This window comes from Gossypium hirsutum, chromosome D09, assembly GCF_007990345.1.
Source record: "Gossypium hirsutum isolate 1008001.06 chromosome D09, Gossypium_hirsutum_v2.1, whole genome shotgun sequence".
Lineage (NCBI taxonomy): Eukaryota > Viridiplantae > Streptophyta > Magnoliopsida > Malvales > Malvaceae > Gossypium > Gossypium hirsutum.
The window spans coordinates 3,824,818-3,840,074 of NC_053445.1; the positions used below are offsets into that span (position 1 = coordinate 3,824,818).

The 15,257-nt window shown below is 32.5% G+C and overlaps 1 protein-coding gene across 1 annotated transcript; it reads right to left on the reverse strand.

The window, feature by feature from the left end:
• Positions 1 to 3,096: 3,096 nt before the first annotated feature.
• Positions 3,097 to 5,315, reverse strand: LOC107892376 (amino acid transporter AVT1I). Its single transcript, XM_016817446.2, has 3 exons — positions 5,072 to 5,315; positions 4,370 to 4,980; positions 3,097 to 3,685 (listed from the first exon to the last, which is right to left on the reverse strand). Exons 1-3 carry the CDS (start codon positions 5,247 to 5,249, stop codon positions 3,164 to 3,166), a joined length of 1,311 nt encoding a protein of 436 aa, XP_016672935.1. The 5' UTR covers positions 5,250 to 5,315; the 3' UTR covers positions 3,097 to 3,163.
• Between the last annotated feature and the right edge of the window lie 9,942 nt (positions 5,316 to 15,257).

Here is a 15,257-nt window from a genome sequence, read left to right on the forward strand (position 1 = left end):
TCCTCCTTTAATCTTTCCTTTTCAGCCACTTCATCGAAGTCAAGAATGGCAGAGTTAGTAGGGTTGTTTTCGGGGTTAGAGCCCAATTCAGCTTGAAAGTTTGAAGCACCGGCCTGGGACTGCTGAGGCCTGATTGTGACAGTAGGTTTGTGCAGATATTCAGCTTGAGCTCACACATGTGGAGGAGTAAAGCCTGGAGGATAGAGTGGTTCATCCTCGTTACCCTCTTCGACATCAGCCATGGGACCATTTCCCTTATCACCTCCTCCAGTCAATAGTTGGGTTAGCTTTGCCATCATATTATTTTGGGATTCCGTTATTTTATCTATCATTTTTTGTTGAATCTTCTCAAGCTACTCATTCATTTGTTGTTGAAGCTGATCCTGCATTTCTTTTTGGAACTGTTCTAGCCTTTGGTTCATGTCTTTAGTCTTTGATCGAGTACCGTAGCAGTGTTTGGCAAGTTGGTTGGTTTCCAGATTAACTGAGGAATGATTTTAATCGATTAGGTTCTTTTAGTGGACTTTAATGTTTATGATGTCATGCAATGCGAATGCATGCAATGAATGCATAAAGAGATGTTGATTCTGATTCAATTCCATTTAGAAAACTTTACTAGAAAACAAATCTCTTTACATAAAATGGATATTTATACGGCCTTGCCCTTATAGGCGGAGATATTCGATCCTCTTCTTCATTCGAGCGTTAAGATAAATCTCACGAACTGTTCAAAAAAAGCGTCTCTTCTATCTCCTTTTTGCTCAATCCAGGCCGTAACTTGTTGCTCACTCATCCTCGTGATGCTCGTTGGCTTCTCTTTAAGAAGGCTCAGCAGCTCTTGAATAATTTTTGCCATCTTGAATCCTTGGGAAATGGAGCCATAGTCGTGTAGTCCTCCATTAAATTATCATCCTTCTCTTATCATGTGTTCTTGGACCATATTCGGGCAACCATATTGTCATCCACTTTATCAAGAAACCCATTTTCTTATGACAAGCTCTCTATTTAGCAACTGAACGTGAATCAACACCTCTTTTTTAAGATGCAAATGCAATGCAATCATAATAAAAACAACATAAAAAACAAGTTAGTACAAAGTAAAAGCAAATAAATAAAGTACCTACTCGGGTGACCTCTAGGGGTTTGGCATAGTTCTACCTAGGGCAAGTTCCTAAGGTTCATTATATGAGGTTTGGCTTCTAGAGCAAGGGTACCCGAACTAGCAGATTCCTCAATCCTCACCCATTATAGGCTCATATGGACTGAGTTCAGTTCAAGGGAATACATTTCCCTATGGTTGCACGGAGATGAAAATCTCACGAAGACATAGGTACAGATGTATCCCGGAAGCAGTCCACTACCCTGCACGGAGGTGAAAACCTCACGAAGGACTAGTTTCTTGCTCCCACTTAGAAAGGTAAAATCATTCAACTCACGTAATGTATAATGCAAAAATAACTTAGATCAATTAAGCAATAATATAATGAATGCAAAAGGATCTTATGAACTTTTAAATTTTATTTTCTCGACCATAAGACAAAAATTAATCAACTTTGTAGCTCGACTCTCTTAAAAAAAGTCCCCAGTGGAGTCGCCAAGCTGTCGAAACCATTTTTTTGAAAACAAAAAATTAGTTGTCGACCTTTAAAAAAATTTTGGAGTCGCCACCAATCTTTTATTGAGGTGTGATTGGATCACCTAAAAACGGCTTTGGTCTACGAGTTTTAGAAAAATGGATCTGGGAGTCGGTTACGTACGATGAAGGATTAGCACCCTCGTTACGCCCAGAAATTTGTACCTAGTTGATTAATTAGTGTCTTAATGTCGAGAGTTAATAAATATTATCCTTAGTTAAATTAAATTATTTATTAAGACTTTCTCATTTTAAAAAGAAAAATATCACACCCAATACGTTAGGGCACAACATTTTATTCTCTTCAAGATGAGTTAGTCCAAAAAAAACTCGTGTAATAAAATTTAAGAAAATATTTAATTGTTTAAAATTTATGAAGAAATCGCAGTCCAATACATTAGGGCACAATTTCTTAAAATCTCAAACATTCAATATTTCCTTTATTTTTTTTTAAAAAAATTTATCTCGAGAAATCAACGTGTCACATCCAATACGTTAGGACACAACATATTGAAATCCCGATGACAAGTTTTATTTTGTTTATCCTCGATTGTTAGATTTTACGAAGAAAATTGGAACCCAATACGTTAGGGCTCAATTTTCTTGAAAATCCTAAATACGAGTATTATCTCTATTTTGAAAACTTTTGAATAAAATGATTTTGATGCTTGAATGATAAATCGAAATAATAGCAATATATATTAAATATCAAAATAATGATACATTATAATTTTTGAAAAGGGTAATATATACATATAATTCAATAAACTTATAGCCATAATACACATAAAACGTAAAATAAAACGGAAAATACTCAGCTTAATCATTAAAATAGTATTAGATTCAAAATTAAATATTTAAAAAAAATAGTGGAGTAAGAAATCAAGCACATTGAATTAATAAGGATTTAAATTGAAGAATTAAAGGAAAAAAATGAATGGCTCAATTAAAAGGCGCGAATAACTCATAAGGCTCGAATGAGAAAATATCTCCATCCTTTGAAACGCATCACTTTATTAGGGCTAAATAAAATAAATAAATAAAATTCACAGTGGTATCACATTCTCCCTTTTTTAAAATCGTAAATAAGTAAAAAAATAATCAAGAAAAAAAATAATAAGCCACCTTTAAAAAAACTGTCAATCGTTCTCCCTTTTTTTATTGATTTTTCTCCTCTTCCTCCTTTCTACAATGAAGGGAGAGACCTGTATTTACAGTTGAGCCTCCCCAAATCTAACGGTACAGATCAATTACATCAACGGCTAAGATTAAAGGGTATCTACAAATTAAATCTCTAAGATTACAAAATCATATCTTCCAAGATTGCATATCATATCCAAGATTGCATATATCATATCTAAGATTGCATATCCTTGAATATAATGTTTCCATAAGCTTGTAGATGGACCTTCAACCTTTTTAAGTAATGGGTTATTCCGATCGGGCCAAATGATATAATTTTGTACTGAACTTAGACTTTATTTTATTATTGTGAGCCCGGGCTAAAATTGGGTATTACAACTTGAAGTATTAAAATTTGGACATGTGTATGATATCTACAAGAGATGCGTAAGTACCAAATATAACCACAAAAATACCCATTACAATTACCAATCCTATACCAACCATTTCACCATTGAATTTCTGATAACTCCCAGAAATCTTCAAGTAACATAAGCATGGCAGTGTGACTGATGCATTGATGCTCAAAAATGCACCCACCAGCGACATGAGGGAACCAAAAAAGGGGACCGCCAGAGCCACCAACAGTGTGCTCATCACCACGCTGGTGCCGACCATGTGGCGGAACAACCGCTTGTTGGAGTGATATGGAAACCAGGCTTTAGTGGCGTTGATTATTGGTGTAACCATTAATGCATATTTGGATATGGGATTCACCAATGTGGTGTAAATTGCAATTCTTGAGCTCAGCTTGTTTGTTGGAAGGTTCAAAGTTATCTGTGATTGCACTTCTGATCCAAACATCAAGTAGCCCAAAATTGCCATTGATGCATAACATAAGGTGCCCAACACAAAGCACACAATCAGCACCTGAAAAAAAAAACCCGAAAATAAGTATGATTTTCCATATATAGAACAAATTGAGCATAGCCATGTTGAACACATGCTCATAATCCAACACTCAGTTCCGGATCCATGTAAGATAATAAAAAGAATAAACTTTATTTATAGTCATTCAACTATGTTATTTTTTTATCATCTAATTATAAAAAATTACAATATGATCACTCAACTTTAAAATTTTTATCTTTTTTGGTCGCTACAGGCAGATAAAGGGGGCAGGCAAGTCCTTGGGCCCTGGAAATTGAAAAATTGCAATTCTAACCCTTTTATGAATGATCAAATTATAAATTAATACAAGGAAAATTATGTTTTGCCCCCAAATAAAAGATATTTTATTTAGTCTCTTCAAAAATGATGAAATAATAAATTAATACATAATAAAATCTATATTCGATATCTCAAAATTTTATAATTTAATTTTAGCCACCTTAAAAAAAATTCTAGATTCACTATTGTTGGTTACCCAACTATATTAGATTTTTGAGTATCTCCATTTTACGTTAGTTAGTTGGTCAATTAAAAAAGATAATGTTAAATAATTGAATTACCATTTTCTAACTTTTTATAGTTGAAGTATCAAAAAGAAAAAAAAACATAGTTAAGTAACTTCTTCTATAGTTTACCCTTAAAAACGGGAAAGTGAGTACTTACATTGGAGAACTGATGCCTTTTGTGCATTGAACTGTAGAGGGTAGGGAAAACTGGATGTGCACAATAACAAAAGGCAAATAAGCTGACAGCAGTTGGGATTCCATCCCAATTTATGAATTCACCCCTTTGTTGAAACCCAATTCCATCAAACACACCAATCCATAAAACTGAACCAATGATGAACAAAGAAGCTAAAACCCCAGTTGCTGAGATGTAAGAAAGGAGGCTCAAATTATCCAACCAAACAGTTGGCAAAATTATGAGTGCTACAATTATGATGAACCCTTGTTTCCCACCAATTGTAAGCCCTCCAAACTCAAAGCACTCCACATTGGGTAGTAAATTTTGCAAGTTATCTCCTTCGAGAATGAGAAACCCTGTGGCAACTAAGTAGAGCTCCATGTGCATTAAAACTGAGACTATTACTTTCCCTTTCCTCCCAAATGCTCGATAGCCTATGTCGGGATATGTTTTAATGTTGGGATCCCAATCCATGCATCTTTGAATCAATAAACCTGAATAGAATGTTGCAGTGGCAATGGTGAAAAGGAGAATTAAACTTATCCATCCTCCTGATGCTAGAGCATATGGGGTTGATAATATCCCAATTCCTGGCATATACATACAAAACATTATGAAAAAAAACAAAAAGGAAAATTGTGAGTGACTGATGGCAAAAAGAAAAAAGAAAAGAAATTATACCTGTTAAAGCATTGAGTCCATTGAAACAAGTCTTGGAAAAAGAGGTGGTGCCTATGAAATTAACATCATCATTATCAGATGCCTCTAAATCCTTTAATTTGCTTTGGTTCTGGTCAAGAAGCAAAGGTACATTGAAATCAAGTGATGATGATCCTCCATTTTTATGCTCAATTCCCATTATTTTGCAGATTATAAAACAAAGAAGATCAAAGTGGTTATTTACTTCAACTTGCTTGGGAGCAACTGAGAAGTTTCATATAATTTATAGATGCTGGAACTTCGTCAAAGCGACGTCGTCTGCAGCTAATTTTAGCTACAATTTGAATGGACCTTAATTTTACGCGCTTCCATAAAGGAGTGACAAATCGTTGTCAGTTTGAGAAAAGATCAGTCACGTTTACCTTCCTCAGCTGAACTATGGCCGGAGCGTAAAATATATTAAAAACATTATACACGTGGAAATCATTGTTGGATTGAGGCAAGATCGTTCACGTTTTCCTTCCTTAGCTGAACTATAGCAGGCGCGTAAAATATATTAAAAAACATTATACATGTGGAAATAAAAATAGACTAAATTACATAGATAATCATTTAATTATAAAACTTTTCATTTTAGGCATAAAAATAAAAAGATTGTAATTTAATTATCCATGTTACATAATTTAGTTATTTTGGTCTTTCCTCGTAAAATTACAAATGGCATGTGATAGTTAAAAAAAATCTATATAATAACAAATTTAGCTTTCAACTTTTACATATTATATTGATTTAGTCATAATTTTAAAAAAATTAACCCTCAAAACTTATTTATTTTTTTAACAAATTTAACCCTCAACTTTTATATAAATATTTTTATTTTTTTATTTTATTTTGAAAATATTTATGTGTTTTATATATTTCTTTAAATCTTTTAGAATTAGAATCAAATTGAGAACATTTGACCCTCAACTTTTACATATATATTTTTTATTTCTATATATTTTTAAATTTATTATTGTATTTTTTAAATATTTATGTATTTTTTATATTTCTTTGAATCTATTAGCAATAGAATCAAATTGAGAACATCTGTGAATTTTGAGGGTTAATTTTATAAAATTATGACTAAATCGATACAATATATAAAAGTTCATGGCTAAATTTGTTATTTTATTGATTTTTAACTGTCGCGTCAGCTTGTCATTTGTGATTTTAACTGAAGTGACCAAAATGACCAAACTATATAACGTGGGTGTTTAAATTGCAAACTTTTTATTATGGGTGCCTAAAATGAAATTTTTTGATAGTTGGGTGACTATTTGTGTAGTCTACCCTTAAAAATAACATACAATAAATAATAAAACTTATAATTTGAAATTAATTAACAATAACATATTAAATATGTATAATATTAAAATAAAAAATTAGAGATTGTAAGTAAAACAAATCTTTAACACATGTACACATTAAATTAAAATTACTAAACGAATACAATTATGTTACCATCAATCTTAAGTTGATGTCGAGTTAACTTGTGACAACATTTGTCATGCCCCAAATTTTTTTATTTTTTAAGTGTGCGTGTTTGTTAAATAATTTGATATGGTGTGTTGGTTTAGTGCCTTAGAAGTATGCTTTGGGTCCTTTGTTTTGAGTTTTTCTATTAATTTTTGCTTATGTTAAGTTTGAGCCTTAGGGCTTAAATTATTTTCTTTGTTGGGTTATGATAATGATGAGTCTAGTAGTCCAATGGTTAAATATTTGTTTATTCCTTGGTTTTGAGTTCGCACCTCGTTGTGCAAGAGGAATTTTGTTGTTGTTGTTGTTGTGATCTATTCTTGGAAGGTAGAATTCAATTTGAATTCCTTTAGCAGTTGTTTAGGATATGGATAAGTTAGTTTGGGTATTTTCATTTATTTTTGTTTTATTTTTATTTTTATAAAATTTTGGGAAAATCCCTAAATCTACCTTTTCATTCTAACCATCCAACCCACCCCTTCCACTTTGTGCACATTACATTTATTCTTTGTTTTGTTTATGCACTTCTTCTTTTCCACAATTTCTTTACTCTGCTTCCTTCCCTTGGTTCTTTCTTCGATTTGCTTCGTCTTTACTCTTGATTTCTGTCCATCGTTCATATGCGAGTGCCGCGGCATTGCTAATTTTCTGAGTAAGTAAGTTCGAGGTAATAATCCTAATTTGTTTGGTGTTAAAGGTTGAGGTTACGTTGGCTTTCGGTATGATATAGTGTGCTGTGGAAATTGTTAATTTTCATAGCGTTATCTTTCTGAATAGGAGAAGGAAGAGCGGCGTCAAACCTCTAGCTAGTTAATCTCGTGAACAGCTTGGGTTGCTCTTATTATGTGGTAAGAGTTCGTAAATTGGATTTTTGGGACTGTTTTTCCTTAGGAAAGTGAAATTTTTGTATAAGATTGGGATTGTTAATCGTTGTGTTTTGATCAATGCTTATAGGTTCGTGAGTTCCTTATGAGTGGTTAATCAATTCATCAATCAGGTGTGTGAAAACGACCTAAAAACTCATTTGAAACTCGATTAAATCGTGAAACAAGGGCTATTTTCGAAACTGCTCAACACAACACCGCTGTGTGTCAGGCTGTGTGGTAGGTCATGTGTCAGGTCATGTGGAGCACACAATCGTGTAAGATCTTGTAGCTCGTGTGGAGCACACAGCTCTGTGAAACTTTGCAAACCACGTAGGTAGGTCGTGTGGATACCCGGGCTAGGGTTTTGAGCCGTGTGGGCCATTTTGGCCAATTTTTAGGCCGGATCAAGGACCATTTGGGGGGCTCAATATTGGGGTCTGTAGGCATCGTATGAGACCAAAAAAAGCGTAAGTTTTAGTAGGTAATTACATATGGATAAGTTTAAATGGTATATTAAGTAGGACAAGTTAAAAATAAACTATAAACTGTATTTTATGTTACGATCTATATGAAATACGTGTGTAGGTATGCCAAGTGATATGTGATATGTGATATATGATATATGTATGTATATTTTAGGGTTATGATATGCATATGTTTGGCGGTGGGTTATGATGTGATGGAAGAAGTGTTATATGATAATCTATACTGTGATTATGGAAGCTAGACCATAAATTTGTGTATCCCAGCTCAGCTGCAAATATATGAGTGGCACACGGTTACAAGGTGGTGTGATTGGATGGATGGACTCTTGTAGTCTTATATGGTGTGATTGGCAAGTCAGAGATGGTGTGTAGCGACTAGGGGTAGGACATGATATGATATGATATGATATGATATGATATGATATGATATGATATGATATGATATGATATGATATGATATGATATGATATGATATGATATGATATGATTCGATATAACATGATATGATACGATTCAATATGATATGATATGTTAAGATATGATTCGTATAAAATCTGATATGATAAGAAATATTATGATATATACTATGAGACGATCTGATTTATATATGTATGCTTGTACTAAGATTATGGGTCAAAACACACATTGGGCTTAGAGCTCAGGATTTGTTTGCTTTGTTTCAGGTAATCCTCCGACCTAAGAATGGACGGCCACTCTCAAGTTTCATGTTTTTGGTTAAGCATCGTGGACTTTTATTTGTTTATTATAGACTTTTTTACTTTATTGGGTTTTTTTATTTGTTTTTGGACATTTTAATTTTTGTTTAGTACATTAGGACTATTTTGGGTATTTATCATGCAAAAGCTTTTATCATTTAAGGACGTTTAACTTATGATAACTAAAAATGAACCGCGGTTTATAAACGATACATTTTAAGGTTTTCTGTTGTAAGACTAGTTGGAATTCTCTAAAATGTTTTAGCACGTAAATGTTTCAAGTAAATTGGTTTTTATCTTAGTAATACAATTAAGCTGTTATTTCGAAAAATTACTATGTTTTTCAAAGATTTATTCTAATTGAATTTTCTTTCCGTTGAAATTTGTTTTCATCAAAACTAAACATTTGTTTTTTTTGCTTGTACAATGTAATCTCCATGATCCAACAATAATGTCTTGGTCGGGTATGGGGTGTTACAGTATCTCAATCATCAATATTATTAATATATAATTGATGGAGGTAATAAAATATGTATAATAAAATTAAAATATATAAAATATTAAAATAAAAATTTAGTTGAATGTTAAATTTAATGTTTTATTAATCCAATTAGCATGAATTCAAATCTCATTATATACATATTTTTATTATTTTTTAAAAAGTACAAAAATTAAAGTATCCTCAAACGAATAGCAGATTTTTTTATTTGATAAGGGTTGAAAGTAACATGTTTTAACCGCATTCTTAACGCGTTTTGAGTGATTGTCCAATGTTAATTGTGAATTCTATACTCCTAATCATTTAAATTCATGTTTTAATGCTTAATAGAGAACTTGGGAGCAAAAGGAGAGAAAAACGAGTGCAAACCGAAACGTCGAAGTAAGCTGAAGGAGCCACACAGGCTGCACCTTTTCATATGGCTGTGTGAACTACACGGTGTGGTAGGCCGTGTCGATTTCACGGGTTTACGCACTGAACAATAGAAAATCACAATTTTAGGCAAATGATTGATGCAGTAACTAATAGAACATTGAATAACAAAACACCAGGGGTAGCCCAAGAATTTATTGAGGAGATGACACTGAATAACTATCGGTGGCAAGTTATGAGAACAAAGCCTGCCAAGCCAACCGATGTTTTAATATAAATTCAATTGCTATGTTGTCGAGTCATGTTGAAACTCTTAGTAAAAAAATTGATGGTTTGAGTTTCAGTAAACAAGTGAATCCAGTAATGCAATGTGATGCAACTGGAGCGAGGATGATAAATCTGGAATGTTTGTCTTTCAAGTCTAACATGGAGCATGAACAAGTCGACCTTATGGGTAATAATTTTAGACCTCTGAATAACCCTTATAGCAATAATTATAACCTAAGATGGAGGAATCGTCCAAAATTTTCTTAGGAAGCTGAAAGGAATTAAATATCATAATCCCCTCTGGGCTTCAAACAACCTTATCAGCAAAAAAAAGAAGTCGAATCTTGGAGAGATGTTGACTAAATTTCTTTCAATGTTAGAAACTAGATTCTAAAACAATAAAACAACTTTGAAAAATCAGTAGACATCTATTCAAGGTCTCGAGAATTAGATTAGCCAGCTTGCTAAATTGGTTTCGGAGAAACAACAAGGTAGTTTACCTAATAACAATAAAAGCAGCCCAAAAGAGCAAGTTTACACAATTACTGTTTGAAGCATGGAAGAGCTAGTCAAGCCTAAAAAGAAGCGGAATCTAGAAGTTGTTAAGAAAAACAATAGGCTTGAAGAATGCAAGAAAGAGCATAAGTCAGTGGTCAGAGAATATAAACCACGAGCAATGAAGAAAGACTGCATGAACGAACAATATGGTAAATTTCTTGAACTTTTGAAAAAATTGCATATTAATATACCTTTTGTTAAAGATTTTCGCAGATACGAAAGTATATAAAATTTTTAAAGGAGTTGTTAATAAATAAAATGAAGTTAGACAACATGTCAACTATGGAGCTCAATAAGGATTCCTTGGTCATTCTCCAAAACAAACTACCTACCAAGTTTAAAGATCCAAGGAGTTTTACTATTTCTTATTTCATTAGTAGCTTAAATGTTGAAAAAGCTTTGGTTTATTTGGGTGCTAGTACAAATATAAGGCCTTATAAAATGTTCAAAAAAACTTGATCTCGGGGAACCAAAACCCATTAGAATGAGTATTCAATTAGCTGACAGATCAATTAAGTATCCTAAGGGTATTATTGAGGATATGCTTGTTAAAGTAGATAAATTAATATTCCTTGTTAATTTTCTTATACTAGACATGGATAACGATATTGAGGTACTCGTGATTTTTAGTGTTGAAACGTCGGCACCCCCATGGCGCAGCAAAAATTAATAAATCTAGCGATCCAAACCATGGATCCATGTGTGAGGAATGAATCGGGGTGAAATAAGGTTTCGAAATTACCGAATCTTTAAACTAAATAGATAGCGATGCCTTGGCAACGAATATTCTGATCTACTATCGAACCAAGCCGCAACCTTTAGTGACTCCGGCCTCTACATAATCCACCCAGTTGACAATGAATGGAAGAAATCCTCAAAACTGTTTTGGAGAAGACTTTGCTTGATGGCTGCTAGACTTCACAAGCAAAGAAAAACGAGATTTTATTATTTTTAGGGTTTTTTTCTAAAAAAAATCTCTCACATATCCCTTCTTATAATTGGTATATATATAATGAATCATAATTCATTAAATTTTTATTCTAACATAATAATCATAATTGAAATTAAATAAATATAACAATGTTTTAAACTGAAAATTATAATTACATTAATTATAATAATAATTTCGGTAAACTATATTTATTTGAGTTTATATATGAACCAAATTCATATATTAATAGAACTATGTTCTCATTATGTGTACAACAACCTTGTACATATAATATGTTCGATATTTGATTACCCAATTAAATTAATTCTACAATTAATTTAATTCATGTGACAACCAAATACAATACCAACTATGTTTTATTCCGTTCATTTCAACCATAGGGTGTGACCCTGTAGGTTCTTATAACGTTAGCAGTAATACTAGAACGATTCTAATGTTACAAACAATGAGTGGCATCTAGCAATGCATCATTGTTACCTAAGTTACAAGAAATCATGATTCGACATAACCTTTTTGCGATTAACTTTTCATGCATTAATCCTTAAGTCCTTTATCTTTGGGTTAGACACAAGTCATGGAATAGTCACACTTGCATAGTTCATTCCATGTTCCTTGATATCTTGAGTAGACTATGATGTACAAATAAGTATGACATCTTATATCGGCTTACTTGAGTATGGCGATGCATTTCTAGTCTCACTCAATCAAGTGGCCTAAGATATTACTCCCATTATGTAGGAGGGACTTATCCTATATCGATCAACCATATTCCTGTACATAAATCATGGTATATCCAACATCAGCCTTTATAGAACAACCAGTTACGGTGTACGTTTGACTGTATCAAAATATACAACTCACTATGTTGGGATAATGATGATCTCAAGTCTAAGGATCATATACATATTAATCACTATGAGTAATGTTGTGACAATTACATAATAATCGAAGAAACATACTCATAACGGGTCAGTCCAATATGTTGTTCTCTAACATACATATTCATGCATTGATTTTGACACTCCATATCAATGACAACTCTTTATCATCAATCAACTACATGTTAGTCTTAATGCATTATTTTTGTCCTAGCCAACAATAATAATTGACTAAGGATCTTTTAAGAATAATCATATTATTCTCAGGACATTATTATAAAACAGTTTATTTATACACACAGAAAAGAAACTGAAATAATAATGGTAACGCATTATATTAATAAACATGATAAATCAAGTATGTTATTACAACCATCTCATGATTGATCTTTGGGCATACTCTAACAATATTTAGCATTCAATGGGGTTTATTTGCACAATTGGTCCTTCAATTGTTTTAATTTATTAGTTAATTAAACTTTATTTCAATTTAACCTTAAACTAATTAGGACTAAATAAATAAATAAGCCAAAATTTAGTGGATTAATCATATCCACCATCGCTTGGACTTTTTAACCATGGTTACATTACCATTTTGGGCCTTTTACTATTTTAAATCTATAGCAATTAGCTTTTACCTCTTTTACAGTTTAATCCTTTTACCTCAATTAAGCAATAAACCATCAAAATTACCAGACCAAACTTCAATTCACATGTAATACGACTCTATAAAAAATATTTACGGCCTTAAATTACAGAAACGAGGTTATAACACCTTGTTTTCAATAACCACTTGACTTTTGAATCGAACCACTTATACTAACTTTTAATTCAGTTAGTTAAACTTTCTTAAATCAAAATTCAATATAAAAATTACTATTGACTCATATAATTTAAAAAATAATTATACAAACTCACTCGTCGAATTTGTGGTACCAAAACTACCGTTTCCAACACCATTGAAAACCGGGTTGTTACAGTACATAAAATCACCTAATTGCTTTGCTATAAGCTTAAAGAATAATCCCGGAAGTAAATCATGCACTTGTACCTAAAAAATCGAGAAAACTAGCGGTACCTCCATCGGATCCTCACCATCCTCCAAACGATGAATCACCAAAAGATGATTATTAAAAGTCCATCGTGCACTGCATAGTAGCATATCAATATCCATTTTATGAAAAAATCTAAACAAGAACCTCTTTCCCGTCAAAACTGATATCTAAACCCCTCTAAAAGGATGCCATAAATTTGTCATTGTACTCATCATCGCCAGGAAATGGACTACATTTGTTGTAAGAAAACACCCAACTACACAGAGATCATAAACCACCTTCTGAGAAACGGGTTCATTATGTACGAACAAAACCTCCTCCTCATTGTCCTCCAAAGATAAATCTGTCAATTCATTCTCCATAACCAAATGTCACTATGATAGCAAGATCAATTCGTATTTTTAATATATTTATTTTGACTAGTTATCGAATAAAATGCTATTAAATTTGGGTTTTTCTTATCAGGAATGAAGTTGGTGTGTTGAATTCAAACTCTTACACAACGGGCTAAATTGGAACAAAAAGAAAAGAGGATGGCTTGATTGAAAGATTGAAGATTTGAATATGGCTGGATAAAGATTAAAGGGTTGAAGATTTTTAAAAAAGTGGTTGGATAAAGATTGGAGGATTTTTTTTATATTTTTAAAATTATGTAATTAATTTAAATTTAATATCTAGTTTAAATTTGATTTTTAAATTTTGATTTATTTAGTGATAATATTTAGGAAAATTCTAGCTAAATTTTAGCACTAAAAGTGTGTATAAATACCTAGTGGCTAAAGCCAATTAAACACACAATTGGCTCCTGGCAATTAATTAAAATTCTTTCTTTTTTTCCTTCCTACGTTTATTCTATTTTGCATTTTCAAATTTTTTTCTTTTACTTTCAATAATTTTGGCTTATTTCCTCCCAAGCCCCCTCCCTTTTCCACTTTCTACAATTTCATTTCAACCATTTGTGACACCCTTAACCCCTATCCGTCGTCGAATTACAGTCATGGGCATTACTAACAAATCAAACAATTAATCAATCATAATCAACATATAAGCTAGCTATTAATAATATAATATATAAGGGCAAGACACAACAATCAAATATTATCGTACTGGAATCTTTTACATTCGAATACTACATTATGCTATGCATTTTTATACTTGGTCTTCCACTATCTACACTATTATCACTATTTATCATTACTAAACGTGGTCTTCCACTATCTACACTCTTATCACTATTTATCCATTCTTAAATGCTAGAAGTTGGTTACACATAAGACTATTCCAATTATTAGCATTAGAGTATCGGTCAATACTCTGACTATTTATTTTCTTCATCTTTGATGATGTTAGTAGAATGCACTAAGTATAGGTTTACGAATCTATTCTAATTTAGAGTAAAAGTTACTCTTGTAGCCCATATTTCAAGTCTATGGGACCCTAAAAATAGTTTAAAAATAGGTAGGGACTAATTCAAAACAATTTTGGAAGTTTAGGGTCATTTTTGAAAATTCTTAAAAAAGGGGACACGTGCTCGTGTGGCCAAGCCGTGTGGAATGCCCCAGGCCGTGTGACTCTTGAATTTGGGACACACGGTCGTGTCTCAGCCTGTGCCTTTGCCCGTGTGACTCACTAACTTGGGTCACACGCTCATGTGTGTTGCCTGTGTTTGACACACGCCCGCCTGGCCATGTGCACCTAAAAGTACCTTAAAACTCAAGTTTACCATTTCCTACTTACTTGGACACTAAACAACTCATTTACCAATCGTTTAACCTATTTAAAACACGATTAAACATGCTTAAAATACACCTAATTCATCACCTAATATGCCTAACCAATGTACCCTCATTGGTACGACATTTTATATGTTCAAATACATCAACAACACATATAACATTCAAGACTTTCATTCATATCACATTTACTAAAGTTTCCAAATATGAAGCTAAGCACATACGAAGCATTATGCTAAGCTACTAAATTCAAACTATCACATAACAAAATATAAACTAGGCTAACATATCAACATAGCCTCAACCAC

Coding starts and splice junctions, on each gene's coding strand:
- LOC107892376 (XM_016817446.2), bottom strand. CDS start 5,249: ATGGGAATTGAGCATAAAAATGGAGGATCATCATCACTTGATTTCAAT. Junction 4,981..5,071: donor TGGACTCAATGCTTTAACAG/GTATAATTTCTT, acceptor TGTATATGCCAG/GAATTGGGATATTATCAACC. Junction 3,686..4,369: donor AAAGGCATCAGTTCTCCAAT/GTAAGTACTCAC, acceptor TTTTTTTTTCAG/GTGCTGATTGTGTGCTTTGT.